We start from the raw sequence: 23,028 nt of genomic DNA, 5'->3' as shown, positions 1-23,028 counted from the left end.
TGAGCTTCCTGATCATGTCCCCGGCTTTGGCAATGTGCACACAAGGACGTCCAGATCGGACTTATCTTCAAAGCCTGCACCTTGCCAATCGTACAGACCTCCGCAACTATGTGACATCCTGCTCACAGGTTTTTCCACACTACGAATGGCAACGGCTTGGGCACGGACTTGCCCACCACACAGTATAAATATGTTAATGAAAAAAAGAATCATATTCGCCAAATTATCTTAAGTGTATTTCTCTCTTGAATCAATTTGATGTTGAATGAATATAAGACCAAAACAAGCGTTCGTTATTTGTATGTGCCTAGTACTTTAACTGGGATATATGCACATGCAGTGGTTTACTTATTTAATCCAATATGTTTGACTAGCAGCCATTTTGTTTGTTTTTTAAAAATGTGATATCTTATGCATGCTTTGTTATTTTTTGTTCAAATTTAGTACATACATTATATATGTTCGGGTACAAGTCTGTGTCGATTCATTCAAGGATTGTATCAAAGATGGCAGACTGGCAGCCACTTTTGTTTTGTTATTTTTGAAAATCTTATGCATGCATTGTTGTAAAATTTGGTACATGCATTGTACGTTTTAGATTACATGTCCACGAAAATTTGATTTACAATTGCATTAAAGATGGTCGACTGGTGGCCCTCTTGCTTTTTGACCAACTACTACTATATCACTAAGTATTTTAGCCCTTTTTCAGCCATGTTTTGCACATTCATCATAAATATAGGAATACATGTCCTTATCAGTTTGTTCCATAATCCTATTAACTTGTACTGTCGGCCTTAATTCCTCTTACACTGGATAATCATGGCTTAAGACAATTATATTTCAAAGATCACATTTAATTAATCAGTATTAAGTAATGCAGTGTGAAAGTTAAAATACATGTAAACAATCCGTGGCTATTGATATTGTAAACACATATTATATCATAATATTACACTACAATAAATCTGTGTGTTTTAATCTAGCAGTAAACATAAATACTAGTTTTCCCTCCTGGTGAATTGCTAGTCGCCAAAGAACTTTATTCCCAGTAACTTGTTTTTTTTCCAGATCTGGTGTATAGTACCGTCTGGAAAATTTCATTTCCATTATTAGAATCATCAGACAGTGGGTCCTCATCATAGCTCTGAATATAACTTAAGTTTTTAACATGTCATTCAATGTAAATACAACAGCTGAATGAGTAATGCAAATAGGTATTTTGGGGCAACACAGTCAATCAGACTGTGCATGAATTCTCAGATACTTTTATTGTGGTTTCATGAAGCTTGCATGACACAAAAATTGTAACCCTCCCCTCAATCTGTGCCCCCCCCCACCCCCCCAAAAAAACACCGACCTATCCCCTCTGTAGTTTCTGTCCAGTTTCTAGAAGATGGGTTTCTTATATACCAAACTGCACAAATCGAAATTCCGATTTCAGCCCATAATTATGCTATTTAGTAATAATTCCCAAATTATTTCGTCATAGCATACCGAAGAAATTGTTAAACTGACTTTTGTTTACTTCTATTCAACCTACAAACACCGTCATTAAAACGCCAAAGCAAGTGGCAAATTTTTGTTTTGTATTTTAGGTAGATGATTCAATGAAATAAAATTACTAACTTCGAAATATGTGTGTGAAGCTTAGCGAAACTGTTTTACTTGTTAGTACAACTGTCATGAATTAGTTTTCGTGTATCTGTTGACCGACTTGGTTAGCTGGTGGCTGTGTTTTGTCTGTCATCATTTAGGCTCATGCGAGGTCCTGGACGGAAATTGACTCAGTGATTTGAAACTAATTACGATATAACCGTCGCCATCCGGAGTACTATTTCTGACAGTTTGGTATTTGTAGTTAATTAATATAGCGGACGATTAATTAGTAGATATGACGTCTTCAGTATTTCGTGTGATTGCAAGTTGAATGCGTGAAGGTTACGCCTTATAATCTTTATACTTCCTTGTAACAGCTAGAAAAGGGAAAAGGAAAAGATACCAAAAAAAATAAGAATTGGCCATCTAGGAGACGGAGACGTAGACGATGACGATTACGATGATGATTGCTATAATCACACATATAGACAACGAGACTAGCATGAACAGCATAAAAACAAATGAACGCCAGTTAGCTATTTGTGTGTGAATTTTAAAACAAATATGGCGTTCTCCTTTAACCATGTATGTGTGACCAAGATATCAAGTTCTGTTTATCTGAGAGTAACGTTTTATGTATTTTACAGATTCATATGGGGATTTTAGACAATTCAACAAAATGGAATAAATCACAAAATAACACAACGGACAACACACTCGAAACATTCCGCAACTACCTACCCCATATTTGTAACTATATTTGATATCTGAGTAGGTAAGTATCTTAAACGTAACCACTACCTAACCCCATACTGCATTCGCGTATCTAAGTGAGTTAGTATCTTGCACATATGAAACTATGAAATATACAAATGTAATAAAACTACATTAAACTAATCAGACCAATGAACATGCGGAAGTTTGCATATATCCAGACAATTCGGGAGCGTAATGTATCTAAAGCAAAATAGTAAATTTGTCCTGTAAGTAAAACGCCCAACACCCACCCGCCCTCCCGCATTCTCAATGTAAACACCAGCTATATGCATACGATTTGTATACCAATGTTGTTACATTGTTGTTGCCTGTACACTCTTATGCCATGACAATCAGAACATACTATTGAAAGCTAGGGAAAGTGCCAACAAGCCAAGCACAAAACCTACAAAAGTTGAATAAATGAATGAAAAATGGATTTTGTTTATTTTTTAATAATATAGTGACCAGCGTCATGGCAGAGGTAGAACGATCCCGAAACTGAAGCCGGCTCAACTACACTGATGTGAAAGTATTACAATCTCTGACAATGAGACGTACTCATTGTAAAGTGGATTACTCAAGGCACCTATATGACTCGCACCTCCGATGAGAGCGCAACAAGCGCAACACAAAAATTGATTTCACCCCAAATATACCACTCAACTCAACGATTTTTCACAATACTTTTAGGAGATGGTGTACTTGAATATCGATTTTATTTTGGGAGAGATGTGGTTCTGGTCACAGTGGAAACAAAATGGGCTTGTGTCGGAGTGGATAACTAAACAAAAGTAATGTTTACGGTATTGTAAACATGGGTTGTCTTATATACAAAGAATACGCGTAATTTGTGAATTCGCATTGAGACACGAGTGTTTTGGTTGTGCTAACAAGATATCTCAAAGGGTTACAGATTATCTGGATGAAATTTGTAAATAGTATTTTCCTGGAGACAAGAATCCTCTTTTGGCGGATAGATGTGGGTACGGGTGTCATAGAAACGTGACTTTCTGAAAGATTCTTCACTATTGCCTGTTAGGGCTATTGGAATGATAAGTACTCGGTAGCGTTGACAGAGATTTGTACTCTCGCAGTGACTTAAACCAAAGTACAAGAAATAGAGTTGATAAAGTGTCAGTTTCTCACGGATGGCGTTCGTCTTCTGAAAATGCACGTATTATAAAAATACCTTCAGAATCACACGACATAATTTTTTATTTATGTATATTACAAGAACAAAAACATGAAAACTCGCATATATAATACGTCAGTAGTCAATCAATGATATTTATTCCTTGCATTTGAAATACATTAATATGCAATAGTTACCATAAATTTAATATTTATTTTATAACATGTCACTAGTCAGCAAAAAAGTTATAAAAAGTAGATAGCCACAAGTAGTCCCCGTAGAAGTGTGTACGTCTGTGCCTGTGTATTAGGCAATTTCAGCTGCATTTCAAAACGCAGGATATGTAATATTTCAGGGATGTTCTTTCCTCGAAAACGTTTGCGTATACTAAGATAATTATAGTGGAAACTTATGGATAATCGTCACCACGACTATCAGTAGTCTCTGAAACGAGAAAAATAAAGACAGGGTATATTATAAACTATTATATTATTGGTGTATTGCTAGCTATTGTAGCATGGACACAATAATATGTGACGTAACTTCCAGTGGCATACTGTGAAATAATTTTATTTTTATTATTTTCGCATACGAAAATAAAAGAACAGATAGACGGAAACTACAAAAGTTATTCCCACAACCTTTTTTTTTCTAAACAAAACATATAGTTTACACATACTAAGACGCAAACACCGCTGATATTATTATAACGGATACCTGACTTTTCAACATACACAAAACAAATATCCATGAAATTACAGCGCGCAAAAAAATCATGCGCTTTGCAATGTGATGGTTTTTATTCAAAGTCTCCCGTTACGACATTGTTTAGAATTTAAGTCGAATAATTATAACGCCCGGAAGAATGAAATCACCATCATTATGCCAATTAGGTCGGGATGTTAACAGGTAACGCAAATTGTATTGAAATCGCTCTCGTGATGAAACCATTGAAAATTACAACGCATGATGAGCAATATTATTGGCAATGACAGATAAAATCATCAGTGAAAATCAGACAGAGACTTAGCCTCTCAAAATGTTATTGTATTTGACATTTCAACCCGGGCCCGGAAGTTGTCATCTTGTTAGTAAACTCTGAAGTTCGCTTGATAAATTTACTTTCAATAAATGTCGCCCTCTGGACACCTGGGAGCAACCCCATGACCATATTTCTTCACTTGCAAGAAATGGATGTTACAAATTGGCACTAATATCACAGAAAATGTATAATAATACTTTATTCCTGTCTCATTAGTGTCATTAGGTAGAAAACAAGTTCTACAAATAGTTTCATCGTGTGATCACTCTAGGTATATAATTGTTTATTCAACAAGTAAACTAGCAAATTGTATGCATTTGACTTACTGAGACTGGCCGCAGCTGCCTTTATCAGAAAACCACGATATTGAACACTGGAGTCGCTCTTGAATTCTATGGACACTGGAGGTTTATATATTGCGGTAAAGTTCAAGGCGAAATCATCCAACAACTTCACATATTCTTCATTTTTTATTTTAACCAGGTCAAAACCAGGTTCTAGGTCTATATCTTGTACAGTTATCTGAAAACAGTTGTAGATATTAGTAATGCAAGATAGGTAGCTGTGCATTTTTTTAAACACAAAATTACGATTCGTATAACAGTAAAGGCACACTAGTTTTAAGCTTACCTGGACACCTTGTCCTTCTTCTACTTCCAAAACCCACAAACAGTCAGAATTGGGAGGATATTCAGATGGATAATTTGAAGAGGAAATAGAAATTTCTTCGCCAGTTGTAATTGTCATTACATCTGCGAAAGGACAGGTTTCAACGCTGGCTAATGATAAAAATCAACACGAAATTTGTCAGTAATTAGTTTTGCAAGATAACAAAGGTTATATATATACACTTCTCTCAATACTGTATTATTTAACTACTAATAATCTGATTGTACAACACATTCAAGTGCTACATGGTAAAATATTAAAATGGTAAAAGGTATAACTTACAACGCAATTTCATTGTTAACTTGAATCCAGTACCCTGCTGCTGACATGCACCACTCCTTAAATGAATCCAAATTTCATCCGACTCTGAATCAACAGTTGTGCCCACATTGTCAGCTGTCAATGACAATATCTGTTCTTGATCAATATACGCACCATTGCCAATATCCATGTGCACACAATTTTCCAATATATCCACATCATCAACTGAAACCTGCATTGTATTAGAAAAAAAACTATTAAATACAATTATAAATATATTATTGATTTAAGAAGTGCTCGCAAGAATAATGACATGGTAAAAATGTCAAACAACCAAAATCAAATTTACAAAATTACCTCAATTTTGTCGTTTGAGTTCCCGGATGTAATTACCCATTTGCAGTCAGCATAAGATGGGTAACTTTCTGGATAGTTTGGTGAAGTAAAAACCATTACTCCATCACTTGGCATAGTGATGAATTCGGTCTCTGTACAAGCATTTACAATTGAATCAGATACTAGGAATATAAACAGAAATTATTGCATTATGCTGGTTAGTGATTTCTGGAATTTCCAATAGTGTTCCAGCTGCGAGTTTTTGAGATTATCAAAATTAGTGAGAAACGTAGATACTATATTGTTCTGTGTTAGCGACGCATGTTTGACCGGTTTTATATACACACATTGGAGATAACACTAAACTTGTTTAACATGTGAAAATTTAGCAAGTATTTAAAATTACTTTAGTTATGGGCCATACTATACATATAATATTGGACTTTTTTATGATTTCTCGTAATAGTGATTCCATGTTGTTGTTGTTTTCATTGATAATCGTACGAGAGAAATCAGTATTTCTGTTATCTTTCACAGAAACATTGACCATGACGTTGGGCATTAACCTTTTAAAAACCTTAGGGTAAAGTTGATTTCGTGTGTATCAACAATAGTTATACTCAACGATGGTTTGTCATATAAGACACGTATTACACACTTCCTTTATGATTAGTAAGAATGCTCAAGAGAAATTTATAAAGAAAAAACAATCAATGTTCTGACCACATGTCACAATGCAACTAAGTTATTCACATATGTTAATTGTTATATATATATGCCAGCCACTACATTAGCTAACATGTTTTCAAATCATAATTCATACAAGGGAATGTGAAATTCAGGATGGTGCATTAATTAAATTAATTTACCTTCATATACATCCCTGTAGTCAATACAACCGCTGCACTCGCAATGGTCAGCACTAATCCCGCACCAATCATGTGGAGAACAGCATGGGTACATGCTATGAGGATCACATTCTGCTGGTGTTGCTCCATTTGGTGCAGAAAACAAGTTTCCGCATTGATAGTCATCTCTCCATGCTTGGGGTGACCCACCTGTTGAATAGAAATGGTTGGTAGTTTGTACATGTATGTTATTAAAACATTCAAACATAAAAATAAACAGGAGACATGGGACTCAAAGTTAATCACAACTTCAAAAGACGCATTATAATATAATATTGCAAATACAAAAGTATAGTATGTCACGTGAGTTTTTGCACGATAATTAATATTCTAAAAAAGGCATTTAATGCTTTTGAATCTTCTTCTAAACCACTAATCTTATTACTCTGAAATTTGGTACGTATCATGTTAGTCACTAGTAAATTCAAATGTCATTTAGGAAAACCCGGAAGTGCTATATATTTATCATTATTGGCGCCATTATCGATGTGCAATTGTCACATAATCCAGCTATCATGCATGTCGAGAAATGTGTGATTTAATTGTGTGTTTGGGATTACAATTGACATGTGTTCTGAACTAATGCGATTACTGTATTTTCTTGTGAATTGTTGATTGTTGTGTGTGCCACTTATGGTAAGTAATGCAGATGACCAAGGCTGTTGTGACATGAATGTAAAGTTGTCAAAACAACTATTTTAAGTTAAAAAATCAAACTTGCCTAGTGGGGATACAAACACTTGACATTCAATACACAAAGATCGACATGCTAACTCGTGGACCACATATTCTATTGTTCGGGCTATGAAACAGCAAACACTGATAATAGTGGTAGGCTTTGTCATGATGGTCGTGACTATCGCATGGAAATATCTGTAAGCTTTCTACTTAAAGTGTGACTGTTCTTTCATCTCATAGTTGTGCAAATGAATGTTATGTAAAATATTTTAAAATATTATCAGATAATGTTTATTATTAATGATATCCATATGGTGTGTGGAATTTTTTTATTGTCGTTGTGTATAAATTAACTAGCTGGCCTCGTGAGCTCATTCATTATTTGAAAATATATTTCCCAGGTATTTGTTATACATACACTTTTACAATAGGTTATTGTGAACATTAAGGAAGACATTTCAATGAATTTTAAAGTGCCAAGTAAACTAGTTATTTCCCTTCAAATTGTATGCATTTGACTTACTGAGACGGGCAGCAGCTGCCTTTATCAGAAAACCACGATATTGAACACTGGAGTCGCTTTTGAATTCTATGGACACCGGAGGTTTATATATTGCGGTAAAATTCACAGAGGAATCATCCAATGCTATGTCCTGGTCTTGACTTGTAATTGTAACCGAGTCAAAATCAGGTTCTAGTTCAAAATCTTGTACAGTTATCTAAAAACAGTAGTAAATATTATTAATGCGAGGTAGGTAGCTCAGTATTTTTTAAACACACAATTACGATCCGCATAACAGTAAGAACACAATAAAAACTTACTTGAACACCTTGTCCTGGTTCTACATCCACAATCCAAACACAGTTAGAATTGGGAGGATATTCAGATGGATAATTTAAAGAGGAAATATAAATGTCTCCACCAGTTGGAATTGTCATTACTTCTCCTTGTGGGCAGGTTCCAGCGTTAGCTAATGATAAAAAGCAAGACGATTTTTTTCCGTATTTAGGTAAAAAAATGTTATATATACGGAAGGGCTATATTTATCATTATTGGCGCCATTAGCAATGTGCAATTGTCACATAATCAAGCTATCATGTATGTTCGAGAGTGTGTGATTTAATTTTGTGTTTGGGATTACAATGGACATGTGTTCTGAACTAATGAGATTACTGTATTTGCTTGTGAATTGTTGGATACTGTATGTGCCACCCATGGTTAGTAATGCAGATGACCAAAGCTGTTGTGACATGAATGTAAAGTTGTCTCAACGACTATTCCAAGTTAAAAAAATCAAACTTGCCTAGTGGGGATACAAACACTTGACATTCAATACACAAAGATCGACATGCTAACTCGTGGACCACATATTCTACTGTTCGGGCTATGAAACAGCAAACACTGATAATGGTGGTAGGCTTTGTCATGATGGTCGTGACTATCGCATGGAAATATCTGTAAGCTTTCTACTTAAAATTTGACTGTTCTTTCATCTCATAGTTGTGCAAATGAATGTTATGTAAAATATTTTAAAATATTCTCAGATAATGTTTATTATTAATGATATCCATACGGTGTGTGAAATTGTTTGATTGTCGTTGTATATAAATTAACTAGCTGGCCTCGTGAGCCCATTCATTATTTCAAAATATATTTCTCAGGTATTTGTTATACATATACTTTTACAATAGGTTATTGTGAACATTAAGGAAGACATTTCAATGAATTTTAAAGTGCCAAGTAAACTAGTTATTTCCCTTCAAATTGTATGCGTTTGACTTACTTAGACGGGCAGCAGCTGCCTTTATCAGGAAACCGCGGAATTGAGCACTGGAATCACTCTGAAATTCTATGGACACCGGAGGTTTATATATTGCGGTAAAATTCACAGAGGAATCATCCAATGCTATGCCCTGGTCTTGAATTGTGATTGTAACCGAGTCAAAATGAGGTTCTAGTTCAAAATCTTGTACAGTTATCTAAAAACAGTAGTAAATATTATTAATGCGAGGTAGGTAGCTCAGTATTTTTTAAACACACAATTACGATCCGCATAACAGTAAGAACACAATAAAAACTTACTTGAACACCTTGTCCTGGTTCTACATCCACAATCCAAACACAGTTAGAATTGGGAGGATATTCAGATGGATAATTTAAAGAGGAAATATAAATGTCTCCACCAGTTGGAATTGTCATCACTTCTCCTTGTGGGCAGGTTCCAGCGTTGGCTAATGATAAAAAGCAAGACGATTTTTTTCCGTATTTAGGTAAAAAAATGTTATATATACACTTTTCTCAAAACAGATTTTAGGTGCCTTCTCTCAGTACTGTATTATTTAACTACTGGTAATCTGATTATACAAGACTTTCAAGTGCTACATGGTAAAATGTTGAAGTATAACTTACAACGTAATTTCACTGTTAACTTGAATCCAGTACCCTGCTGCTGACATGCACCACTCCTTAAATGAATCCAAATTTCATCCGACTCTGAATCAACAGTTGTGCCCACAGTGTCAGCTGTCAACGACAGTATCTGTTCTTTTTCAATAAATATACCCTTGCCAATATCCGCATGCACACAATTTTCCAATATATCCACATCATCAACTGAAACCTGCATTGTATTAAAAAATATATCAGATAAATTTATTAACGTGTTAAAAAGTGTTAGCAAAAACAATGTCAAGCAACCAAAATCAAATTTAGCAAAATTACCTCAATAATGTCGTTTGAGTTCCTGGATGTAATTACCCATCTGCAATCAGCATAAGATGGGTAACTTTCTGGATAGTTTGGAGAAGTAAAAACCATTACTCCATCACTTGGCATAGTGATGAATTCGGTCTCTGTACAGGCATTTACAATTGAATTGGATACTATGAATATAAACACAAATTATTGCACTATGCAGGTTAGTAATTTCTGGTATTTCCAGCAGTGTTCCAGCTGCGAGTTTTTGAGATTATTAAAATCAGTGAGAAAAGTACATCCCATATTTACTGCGTTCAATAAAATCTTCGTTGAACGGCTTTATATACACATATTGAAGACAGCACTAACATTGTTTAACATGTGAAAACTTTTGATCATACTATTGGGCGTTCAGTGATACCGTGTTATTGTTGTTTTCATTGATAATCGTACAAGAGAAATCAGTATTTCTGTTATCTTTCACAGAAACATTGACCATGACGTTGGGCATTAACCTTTTAAAAACCTTAGGGTAAAGTTGATTTCGTGTGTATCAACAATAGTTATACTCAACGATGTTTTGTCATATAAGACACGTATTACACACTTCCTTTATGATTAGTAAGAATGCTCAAGAGAAATTTATAAAGAAAAAACAATCAATGTTCTGACCACATGTCACAATGCAACTAAGTTATTCACATATGTTAATTGTTATATATATATATATATATATATATATATATATATATATATATATATGCCAGCCATTACATTAGCTAACATGTTTTCAAATCTTACTTCATACAAGGGAATGTGAAATTCAGGATCGTACATTAATTAAATTAATTTACCTTCATATACATCCCTATAGTCAATACAACCGCTGCACTCGCAATGGTCAGTACTAATCCCGCACCAATCATGTGGAGAACAGCATGGGTACATGCCATGAGGGTCACATTCTGCTGGTGTTGCTCCATTTGGTGCAGAAAACAAGTTTCCGCATTGATAGTCATCTCTCCATGCTTGGGGTGACCCGCCTGTTGAATAGTTCATAATTAATGTAATGTTTGATAAAGATGAACAGCTTATATATATATTACAAGTAACCTGTAGAATGTTGTGTGGGTAATATTTTTATATTGATTTTTGTTGCATTTGCAGCAAATAGTTACCAAACAATGAGAAATCTATAGGATTGGATATACCTCTCAGCTGGCTTCACATGCATAGTTCAAGACTGCCTAACCGGTGCTTATACCAGGATTTAGTTGCAGCACTGTGGTCTGTGGTTACAGCTTTATTTTCCGAGTAATCACAAGAAATTGACATTACAATAGAAAATAAAAGACTGGCACTCCCATACAATTAATAGCAAGTGAAATTCCTGGAATTGAAACATAGATTTTGAAGTCACTGATGTAGGCATTGAATAACTTCAAGTTGGCATAAAGACGAGGTAGTTTATTTAATCAGTGCTGAACTAGAGGTTGAAATTATAATTAAGTTCGTTGTCATATAATTTGTTTATTTAAATTTCTCCTGAATTCAAATAGAATACACTGGTGAAAGGATGTTTTTGAGGTGTGGTTACATTGTGTATGGAGTGGTAGGGTTGGGTGTCATATATTTTTTTTCATTTTCAACTCTCATGAAATCACACAGAATTTCACTTAATTTATTTTCGATGAAAAGTTTTCAAGCATACGGTATGAATCAAATTTTCACTGTGCTGTGTCAAGTCTCAATAGAGTATGAGGGAAATGGCATTTTCACTGGAATTTATTTTAGCGGAAAAATGTTCACAGTGAAAGGAAGTATTCCACATTATTACATATATACTGCAGTTTATTTTGATTCGTCCCTGAAATCAAAATCGGTACTTCCACACCCCATATGCAAATGAGGTCTGAGAGCGAATAAAGTAGTCCGTTCAAGAGTAGCGTTTTTCGAAACATAGCAGAAATAAACAATATTTAGAAGTACGATACTTTACGTTTGGGTACATGAATATATTTGCCGAGTGAAATGAAATTTGAACAACAGTAATGGTACTTCTAAGCAGTAACTTATTTTGACTAAAACTAATTTGCATATCACCCGTGCAATGATGTTTTTGGTATTTTCGCGATCAATATGCAAATGAACATGGTATTGGCGATGCGCTCCACTTGGATTGCCCTTAAAATCACTTTAATTTTGTGTATCTGTGTGTGTGTGTGTGATTTCTAGTGTTTTCACGTATTAATTCTTCTGTGATTTGTTTGGCTTGGCCGATTTCGCTCAAACTTAGCAGGTAGGTCACACCTTCACCCTAGTTATCAGGAAATGTATCTCCTACAAATTTTGGATACAACACCTCATACATAGCTCATTTTGCTCAGCTTGAGTGTGGGCACAAAGTTACTATTGGTAAAATCTGAAAACAAATTCTTACCACCGTTTCCATGGAAACAGCCAACAACTGAATATTTTAATACCTTCACGCCAAATGTATCACACCCTACATTTCTATGATTAAAAAGCATGGACGTAGCTCATTCTAATCCGCTTGAGTGTGGGTAACAATTTACTGAGATTTTTTTTGGCTTGGCTAATTTTGTTTATAATTGACAGGCAGGTCGTACCGTCACTAATTGGCAAAACAATCCTGGTCCACAGCTACCATGGCAACAGCCAAAAACTGTTTTTTGAATACTTTCGACCCCAAATTTATTACCTCCCACTAGTCTTGTATTCATGCCTTTTATTTTGGCTACATTGCACACCGGTAAGAGATCACCGACGCCGACATTGTTACACTGTATCAACGTAATCCCGACGCAACTTTGAACTTTGAATGAACTGTAAATGCTGCCTGCAATCTAGAAAATACTATCGGTTGGAAATAATAAATTTAAGGGATTGTTCAGTTACTCTGGCCTGGGGGGGTCGGCAGATTCCATTTTGTCAGCTGTAAATCTCAGTTGACCCACCCTTATCAACAACAAAAAAGTGGGCGACCTCCTAACATTATATTTTAAAACATACTGACCCCCCCCCCCGAAAAACAAAGAAACATTAACAGTTTTGGCTCTGACATGATTACAAAATGTATGATGTGCATTGAAAATATCGTGGCTCTGACATGATTACAAAATGTATGATGTGCATTGAAAATATCGTGGTTTGCCGTACTTTTTAGTGTTTGCATTTAATAGACCAGTCACCTTAGGAGGGGAGGGGAAGCATAAAGCCAAAAAACGACTACAGAAAAGGCTGCAGGAAGTAGGGAAATCTATGCTGCTAAAGATAGTAAATAAAAACAAAGCTGTGGGGTACTCACTTGATAAACGCCCTTATAAGATAAGAAAAGAGGATTTGAATCTAGGCGGTTTGAAAACTAATTTGGATTTAATATATCTTTCATATCTTATAGACCAGAGAAAGCTTTACACCTGAAGCACAGTCTGTGCTTATGAAAACAAAGGACACTTTGATTTTTGTATAAATTTGTGTTGGATTTTGGTATTTTACAGAGCAACATATGCATATTTAGAAGTTAAAAAAAAAACAAAAAAAATATTTATTTATATACATGAATCCATTTAACTTTTTTGATTTGCTGAACAAAAACTGTCACTGCTCTTTGTACTAATTGCTGTGTTTTTCCGTCTCCAGCTACAATTGGATAAATCCAGTAAATATCTTATACAATGGTGACTTCAGACTTTAAATAAAATAATCTGATATCACATGGACTTGGGATGTGTTCAAAACTTAACTGTATAATTGCATGGGGCTCTGCCGCATTGCATAATCTGTTAGTTATTTGTCAACCTTAACCTCAAAATATTTAGCTTATAACATTTTTTGCATCAACAAATTTATAGGCAATATGGGTAATAGTTATTATTAAGAACAAATTTGTACGATTAACTTTTTAATCTATTGTTCTGAAATAAAATTTAAAAAAATATATGAATAAGCGCGTGTGTGAATTGTGGAAAACAGGGTGATCCCCCCCCCCATTTGCAAAATCAAAAACAGGGTAACCCCCCCTACTGATCCACCCCCAGGCCGAAGTAACTGACCAATCCCTAACAACAGCATACGTCCTGGCAATGAAATAAAATGACTTCTAAGGACTGAATGTTTTTTTGCGAACTTTGTATACGGTGCCCGGTTTTAGTTATAAACCGACGTTAGCTTCACGTTCATATCCTACCATGGCAACAGCCGAAAACATATTGCTCGTTTTTTTTAGTGGAGTGGATCGCCAACCGGCTTGTTTTCATTGGCAAAATCGTTCAGTAACATGATTGGCATATTAGGTGTACATCACATGGACTACTACGATTGAGAGAACTTTATGTATGTTGAATGAGTTTTATAAACCCCGAAGGGCTCTTGGAAGATCCACCCGCAGTAAAATTAGCGATTGCCATGGAGGCGCAACCATCAACATCAAAATCCCAGGAGGTTTCTGCTGGCCACGTTACCCAGTTCCAAATAAAGATCACCAACGCCAAATAAGCAACATTTTAACCGGTAATCAAGATTAATTCAATCCACGGCTAACAAGCAACATCACAAGTGAAGTTGTAGCGTGAAGCTCAGCGACTACTGCTGACAACGTAGGTCATGCTTGCGTGCCTTCACCATTGTATTCAAACTAATCACGTGGTGTGCCGTTCTCTTTCAAACTCGGGATTCGATCAATAGGGGAGTTTCAGTAAAAAAAACACACATTGCAAATCATTCAAATTCAACATTTTTAAACCAGTATACTAAAACAGAAATGCTCAGCGATGCAAAAGAAAGATAGATGTTACTTTTCATTATACACAACTCTGTTGATACAATCCCTCACATATTCTATTCCCAGTTATACCTGCGTAAATGGACTAGCCTCTTTTGATGTTGACATTCAGACTAAAATCACGTGACAGGCTGTTAAAATTGGCTGTTGCATACACTTTCGCCGGTCTGGAAAATGTGTTTAGTTAGCTCTCATTCAAGTAACAATGCAGATTTCCCAGTGGGAGTGAAACTATTCGACTCTGCCATTAAAAAATAGGGGTGTTTTGAGCAAAAAAAACGAATAACCCTGGAGTGCACACAACACACTGAATTTCGGAACAAATCTTGCATTATTTACTGCAGCAGAATACCACAGAAATATCAGACGAAACATGGAAACACTATATATATGTATTTCGGCCTGAACCCTCTCTATTGCAATTCCAGGAATTACCCCCCATATGTGCAACCATTTTCCACCTTGGTACCACCCAAGCCTGAAAACAAAATCTTAATACCACGCTGAAGCGTTTGGTAATAAAAACGTGTACACGTACAAAATAACAGGAAACATAGGACGCAAAATCACAACTACTAATTAATATTCCTAGCATAGCATACGAATTAATTTCACAACTACGGCAGATGCACTCCCCATTTTGCTATGATACACTGCCTCAAGTAGATTTACAGCAAGTAGTGAATGGGCAATTCGAATCCCTGACGTCACAATATATATCTTCTCACACATAATCCTATTAGATCATGACCAGAGTGGCCGACCCAGTTATGATTGTTCTTGGGAACAATTATGTGCGCCAGCCTTACCTGCATCGGTGAATACAAGTTGAAAACCAGCACCACGTCCACCAGTGCCACTTGTTTGGAGATGAACCCATAATTTAGATTCACCACTATAAACCATACCCATGCTGTCTTTGGTTACAGTCGCAATTAATTCATCACCTATAGCCTGACCATTGCCTATCTCTGCGTAATCACAACACTCAGCTACATCAGCATCCACAATTGTTACCTACATGTAATTAGAAGATTGGGAAACTCAGTATTCATCTGACTGAAATACGGTTACAGTAAGTCAAGTAACGAATTAAGAAAATTCAAAACAAATTACCTCTATTGCACGTGTTGGGTCTTCTGCTGACACCACCCACTGACAGTCAGCATAAGATGGGTAAACAATGGGATAGTTAGGAGAAGATAAAACCAATTCGCCGCCGATGGGAACAATTAAGACTTTTGGTGGACCAGTACAGGCATCAACGATTGAATTGGTTACTGAGAAAGAAGATTGATATAAATGTGACAATTTAAATGTAATAGTCTTTACTGCAATGTTGTGTGTTTTATATAATGATGGCTACCACATCTATGATGAACTAAAAATTAATTTGTCATCGAAATTGACAATTACAATCAATACCTTCATAGACTTCTCTGTAGTCAACGCAGCCATAACATTCGCAGTGATCATCACTAATGCCACACCAGTTAGCATTAGAGCAACAAGGATAAATACTGTTTGGATCGCATTCGGCAGGCTCAATACCATTTGCTGCGGAATATCCTGGACCGCACAATAAATCATCTCGCCATGGGTGAACTAAACATACAAGAAACACATTATTTGTAGCAGTTCTACAATATATATACATTATTCAATTAATTTCGAGCAAAAGTAATCCAGTCAACAGTAAATATTACCACTAATAACATACCGTCGTATGTACCATACACCTCTCTAAAGTCAATACAAGACAGACAATCACAGTGATCAGATGTGATACCACACCATCCCCATGGCGAGCAGCAAGGGTAAAGACTATGTGGGTCGCATTCCCCGGGTTTACCGCTAATTGTTTGGTACTTTGGTCCACAACGGTGGTCTAAGCGGTATAGCTGGGCTGAAAATACAACATTGGAATTAACAGTTAATACTAATACGGTATATTGAGCTTTAGATTAATTATAAACCGGTAATTTAGTTTCAAGGGAAATGTTGAGAATTTTTACCTACTGCTCGCAGCATATTGGGCGAATTGATTTGAATAACTATTTATTCCTAGAACATATACGCATTTTCTCCAATGTATTATTTCATTTTAGACATGATGTAATACCCAGGCAAGCCGGTTAATGATGAGAATCAGTTATATTTCTGTTAGAGTACTCGCCAAATGTATTACTACTACTCTGTAGGTAATGTGTATGTGTATGTATATGTAAATGACGTCATACCTCTATTTCCGTAGACCTCGACCTCACAAAGTGTCAGATAGTTAGTCATTCCTTCCAACTGAACACTGACGTATCGTCCGAGCGTGCCTTTCTCGCAGACAAATGGAATAGTGCCCTTATCTGTCTTCTTCAAAGTGCGCCCACATTGCGTGTTGTCCGACAATATTTCGTAAGAACCCACGCGCACCACTGCACCTTTCAAACGTTCCGCTGAAATCAGTCCGGCAAGAAATATGTGAGAAGTGGAAAGAGCATGCCTAAACTTAGATACTTAAACAGATTTCGTATAGGGAAATTTACAAATCCAAGAACAAACAACAACAAAAAATGACTGATAAAACACAACTCACAGGACCATTACAATACAATTATTCTACCCTATCATAGTAAAACCAGTAAGAGAAATATATTTGGACTCCATGGTATACATGAAGTGATGTCAGGTGTTTCGAAAAGACTGGGCAAATTATTTTCCACATGTAGCATAGTAACAGCACAACACGACAAACAATCCACCAAAAAAACAAAAAAAAACAACAACAATGAACTAACACGCAAACCACAACACAAACGACCCACAACAAAATATGCACTGTTATATCCAATGAATAAGCAAGTCATACACTAGGTGGAAAGTCAGAAAACTGTAATAATCGAGACCGAGAAGTAAATTCAACAAATTGTACACAAACAACAGAGGCTTATGCTTATATGCAAAAATAAATACCTTTATAATTACTGGCAATACTCACAACAACAATCTTTTCTGTTTGTGATCACCACTTCATCGACAATGTAGTCGTATTCCAGATCTACTTTCCACCAAGGATCAGTTTCTTCATTCGTATGAGTGCAGGAAAAATCCTCATAGTGTGTAAACTTGAATCCATCAATTGCGTGAGATGCAATCCCGTGTTCATGGTATAAACTACTCTGCGAAGCCTTCTTGTTTAGTGCAATATTTTGATGGGAAGTAAATCGCCCTGCAAATGTGAAAGTTTTGAAATCGTTTGAAACTTTACTAATTCATGTACTATAACGATGGTGACTATTCGTCATTAAACTTATCCATATGGTAATTTGCCGCACATAAATGGTCACCGTATGTTTTTACATAAGATTAAGTGCAGTTAGTTATTAATTAAAAGTGTGTGATATGGACTGGTTTTTTTGAAAGATAGCAAATTTTATTTTATTACATCTGATGTGTCTATCTGATTGTAGGAATATGCGACTCATAGCCTTCCCGTAACAGTGTATCACATTTAAATGTAGAGTAAAGTGCTCACCAGTACCACAGACATCGCAATACTCCCATCGTATACCGGGATCTACCGTGTAACACCAAGGACGATTGGCGACATCACTGGGGTTGCGGCAGTAGTTATGTTCACCGATGTCAACATCTCCACGGTATCCATGTGTGTGTGGATATTGTATGGCCCAATTCTGGCAGGTCTTGCCAGATGGCGTGGTACTAACGTGGCCTGCATAATCACTTTCATCATATTCTTCAAAACATTCAATATCATCATCTGAAAAGAAATAAGAAACCAATTATAGGTACATAATTCGAAAATATGATCACAATAAACACTTACAATTTTAACAATTTCGTTATTAATTAGCAATAATTAGTTTTTTTAATAGTGTTAATTTTCTGCGGAAATGTCGAAATGAACACGTGGTATTGAATTTCAAATGATTTTCAAATGATTTCCTGGTCATTAAGGTTAATGCATATAAGTAATCATACACATTCGATGCAGCATTTGTTATATAATGCAGAACAGCTCGTCCCAATTGTTGACATTATCTTGATGATAAAATCAGTTGACTTTGCGATAAATTCTAAAATATTGGATTATTGAAGATAGCTTGCATTTTCCAGAAACAGGATCGCTGTGTCATTGTTGTAATCACTCACGACTATTTGCATATGTGCATTTAGATGTTTGCATGACTTAAATTTCATGGGTGCCTCTAAATTTGATTTGAAGATAACATTTCCTATTGAAAGCAAGACATTAAACATACTGCCACAATTCCGTGTCGGGGCTCCTACATTGCAATATTCCCATCTCGTTTCTCGGTCGGTTGTATAACACCATGCTTTATGTCCACTGCTTCCAGGGTTACGGCAGTAATTGTGATCTCCGAGTAATGGATATGGCTGGAATTGGGTGTGTTCGTGTGGATACTGCACCGCCCAGCTTTGGCACTCCAATCCTGACTCTGTATGCGAAACACTACCAGTATAATCTGTCCCATCACCAGAGATATGACATTCTGACGTTTGACCTGTATGGAGTATGGAGAACTCGTTAGTTTGTTTTGCATATTGGGGTACTCATTACTAGGGTGATTTGGTGGAAAAATAAATAAACTCAGAGAATTGATCTAATAGCAAACACTAGTATTCGAGTACACATACAAATATTGTTGTGTAGAAAACTTCAATGACGAATTCATTTCCAACAAAAAGTAAGAGGTAACGGATTTGCCCAAAAGGCATATTTTCAGATTTTCGTGTACGCTGCCGTTAGAAATATCAAGTCATGATTCATTGCAAAGCGGTTTGAAATTATATTCAAAATTATATAATAAAGATCGAATAGATATTTGAAAAAAAACGCTTAAAAAGGTTTGCGCTTAAACACACCCATGAGTGTTTCATATTGGCGTTGCGTTATCTTGCGTACGTTGTATTTTACTTACCTGATTGACAGATAAAATATATATCACTCTCACATGTAAGGTCATTCCAAAGGTAATCATGCTCCCTGAAAATATAAAATTTGTAATATCATTGGAACAACTCAGAGTATAATCTGTTGTATGTATTTGTTTTACAGTAATTTGTAAAACACGTAACACACACGATACAATTGATACAGAACTATAGACGACTAGTTAATATTCCACTATTCACTACATGTATTGTGCGTAGTGTCTAGGATTAGACTCATAATAACAACAAACATTTATCTACCACCACATATGAGCACACGCCTCCTTGTTCTTCGAAACAAAACCAGCATTGTTTGGTTCATACGGCGCCCATGCTGTGAATGTCAATACATCCCCATCTGAATTTACCCAGACACCATCTTCAGCTTTGTCCCGTGCGTCGATCCAAAAGTTACCTGCCGAGTGATGTGATTTTTTTTTTACGGTTTGAACTCAGTATGTTTTCTGAAAATAATATGGCTCTTAATGAATATGTTGCGCATCAAGATGATTTACTGGAATGGTGATACTATTGTCTAAAATATTTGATGGACTAAATTGCGGGAGAACTGACAAAACATTGTAATTTGAAAGTTTCCTATGTATTTTCAAGAGTCGCGAAAATTTAGACCACAATCTATTGCACTTTATACCTTTAAACCAACATCTAACCATAGCCCAATATTAATCTGTAGAATGGGAAACCACGTCTCTCATAAATGAAATAAAATTACGTTTGAATATATGGGCTTATTATACATCTGTCACCGTAACGCCATAAGTTACAGCGTGTCGTAATTTTGCGGTATTTTACGAGGTATTTTCCTCCTATGGCTGCCACCAGGGTTTGACCGGACTCCACACAAAGAAGTTCCCTGATTCTGTTCTAAGCATTTTGGATTTCGGCATTCCCATGATGTATCCTTGGAAGAAAAAGATGTATAATAATAAGGTTATTACGAGGATACCTCAAAGTATGCACTCAGACAGTACTCCGTTGCATCGACCACCGTTGCGCGTCAGACTACAATACCACTATACTGTCTTCGTGCACACTTTGAGGTATCCTCGTAATAACCCCATAATAGCATATACTGTTTAAATCACCGAGACGGTCGTGAAATTTGATCGAATAAACATCGATTGGAAGGTTTGGGGTGTTTTGGGATTGTTTTTTTTTAACACAGAAACAGGCGAATTTGAAAGGTTGTGTATTCTGTATTGTGCATTGCATCCCATCCCTCTAAGACAAAGACCATTTCGTCTGTGGAGTACGTACCACGGCATTACGTATGAGCAATTTTCTCAATTTAGTTTGTTTTTGCACGTAGTTAATTTCACAACCACGTGATGCCTAGTGAATGCCGATGTTTCGTCGTTGTTAAAAACAGGTTGAATAAGTGGTCAGCAAAACTTACTGAGCAATATTTTCTACATGCAACAGATTGAAAATAGACCATTTAACAATTGAGGTGCAATATTTTTACGTTCACTTGTCAACTTTTTTGTTTTTAAATTGTTTGATATATGTATTTCCTTGTCAAATTTTAAATAACTCACTGACTACCAAAAATGTAATAGCATCTGACTCTTCTACTTATTCTATTTGATAGTTCAAAGTGTGGACATTTTACTCGTCCGTACTGTCGACGTGAGGCAGTGATTTAATTCACTGCACAAATAGAAAAGATTCCATAATTTTAATACGAAACCAATGTTCGTCAGTTCCAGTTCTAGTCTAGTGGACCTCCAGTCACATAGCGTAGATTTAACAGTTTAGCTTAAAACGCGTCTCCGTCGCTCAATAACACGACAGTGTTGCAATTCTTTTCCCGATTACAAGAGTTATGAGAGAGTTCGAAAATATGTTACCTGTGTTTGTAGATACTTCGTCATCAATAAACTGTGTTATCGCATCTTGCGTGGCTTGGTCAGGAATTCTCGCGAGAATTGAATTCTCGGCTTTGCATATAAGTTTTGCATCCGACCACGTGACTTCATCCAAATAGATGGTGTATTTTATATTCTTAAAATCTAGTAAAGTGGAATGCATATGCGAAAAAATCATGTTCCGTGTATATCACAAAGTTTTGCACACATATTCCTTCGTTTTTTCTGAATCATTGTCGCGCTTCTGTCCCTAGTCTTGCCAATCCGTCAAAAATGAATGACCCCTCCATAATTATTACAGTGATATAAGGCTTACCTAAAATATAATTTCCATCACCACTGCCAACGTCGCCGTATGAGTGAGAAGAGACTGGAATATCGCCTGGCAATTGATATAAACAACAATAATATTATGAATTGCGTGTATATATTTATACATTATCATATCCGTTAGATTCTACAAGTAGAAAAAATAATGATTTACCACCTAGGCATTTATTATTGCAACTATAGATGTCACTTACTACTGTCATAGAAATAGCTCATATCGGCTGCCACTGTATATAACAATATAGTATAGAAAAGACATCTCTGAAGCCTAGGACCCATCGCTATTCTGTGATGAATGCTGTCAAATAACAGAATTAAAATCATTCATTTGTTATTAATAGCGTACGAAATGCATTAAAACAATACACGAAACAATATCGTCCCCAGACACATGTATGCGACACATGAGCTACACTAAAAACGATCGAATACGAATTATTACGACTGAATTATACTGTCGGTTCGTAAGATGCGAAAGTGTCTAGAACGGAAAATTATCGGTCTCTGATTCAGTGCAAGAAAACGACTAGTCACTAAAATAGTCAGTAGATTGGGAAATAGTCGAATCGAAACGAATTAGGATAGAAATATTCTTGAGCTTGATGTGTTTGAAAACAAAGCGTCGCATAATATCAGACGGCATTTTACAATGTTAATGGTACGGGTCACTTACCAGAGATCAACACGGAACTGCTCGTGTCTGTAAATGATGAGAACACGGAGAACGCATTATTTTAAAGCCCCATTGGGCAAGATAATTGCTAGTGAGTGCGGAAATTAATTACTGGCAACTAATTGCATGCAAATGTCAAGCGATTGTCCTCAATTTGTTAAGTGTTTGTTCGATTTCCATTATTTCCGAATTCATCGTTCACACTCACCGAGTCCAACCTAATAATATAATTATCTGCAGCTCGTTTGCATGTTGACAAAGTAAAATTCGTAATTGTGC

At 35.9% G+C, this 23,028-nt stretch overlaps 1 protein-coding gene and 1 long non-coding RNA gene across 2 annotated transcripts; both read right to left on the bottom strand.

The window, feature by feature from the left end:
- Nucleotides 1–3,616: 3,616 nt before the first annotated feature.
- On the bottom strand, nt 3,617–20,221 carry LOC100373550 (uncharacterized). Its single transcript, XM_002731509.4, has 23 exons — nt 20,119–20,221; nt 19,845–19,909; nt 19,164–19,427; nt 18,416–18,661; nt 17,879–18,109; nt 17,127–17,336; nt 16,607–16,792; nt 16,312–16,491; nt 16,003–16,166; nt 15,696–15,903; nt 10,937–11,125; nt 10,107–10,267; nt 9,795–10,005; nt 9,468–9,616; nt 9,169–9,364; nt 8,207–8,355; nt 7,908–8,103; nt 6,668–6,856; nt 5,820–5,980; nt 5,484–5,694; nt 5,163–5,311; nt 4,859–5,054; nt 3,617–3,934 (listed from the first exon to the last, which is right to left on the bottom strand). Exons 1-23 carry the CDS (start codon nt 20,124–20,126, stop codon nt 3,900–3,902), a joined length of 3,954 nt encoding a protein of 1,317 aa, XP_002731555.3. The 5' UTR covers nt 20,127–20,221; the 3' UTR covers nt 3,617–3,899.
- A 1,855-nt stretch (nt 20,222–22,076) lies between these two features.
- On the bottom strand, nt 22,077–22,771 carry LOC146734643 (uncharacterized). Its single transcript, XR_014931578.1, has 3 exons — nt 22,750–22,771; nt 22,271–22,374; nt 22,077–22,128 (listed from the first exon to the last, which is right to left on the bottom strand). It is a non-coding gene; the product is annotated as an uncharacterized LOC146734643 (long non-coding RNA).
- Between the last annotated feature and the right edge of the window lie 257 nt (nt 22,772–23,028).

The sequence above is a fragment of the Saccoglossus kowalevskii genome, chromosome 14, assembly GCF_978046115.1.
Source record: "Saccoglossus kowalevskii chromosome 14, keSacKowa6.1, whole genome shotgun sequence".
Lineage (NCBI taxonomy): Eukaryota > Metazoa > Hemichordata > Enteropneusta > Harrimaniidae > Saccoglossus > Saccoglossus kowalevskii.
This window is presented reverse-complemented; position numbering and strand designations above follow the sequence as displayed.

What these genes read in the sequence shown, in the direction of transcription:
- LOC100373550 (XM_002731509.4), bottom strand. An exon ending in CCCGACACGGAATTGTGGCA is followed by an intron (nt 18,662 to 19,163) that starts GTATGTTTAATG and finishes ATTTCTTTTCAG; the next exon opens with ATGATGATATTGAATGTTTT. An exon ending in GGCAGCTGCGGCCAGTCTCA is followed by an intron (nt 3,935 to 4,858) that starts GTAAGTCAAATG and finishes TTCTCGTTTCAG; the next exon opens with AGACTACTGATAGTCGTGGT.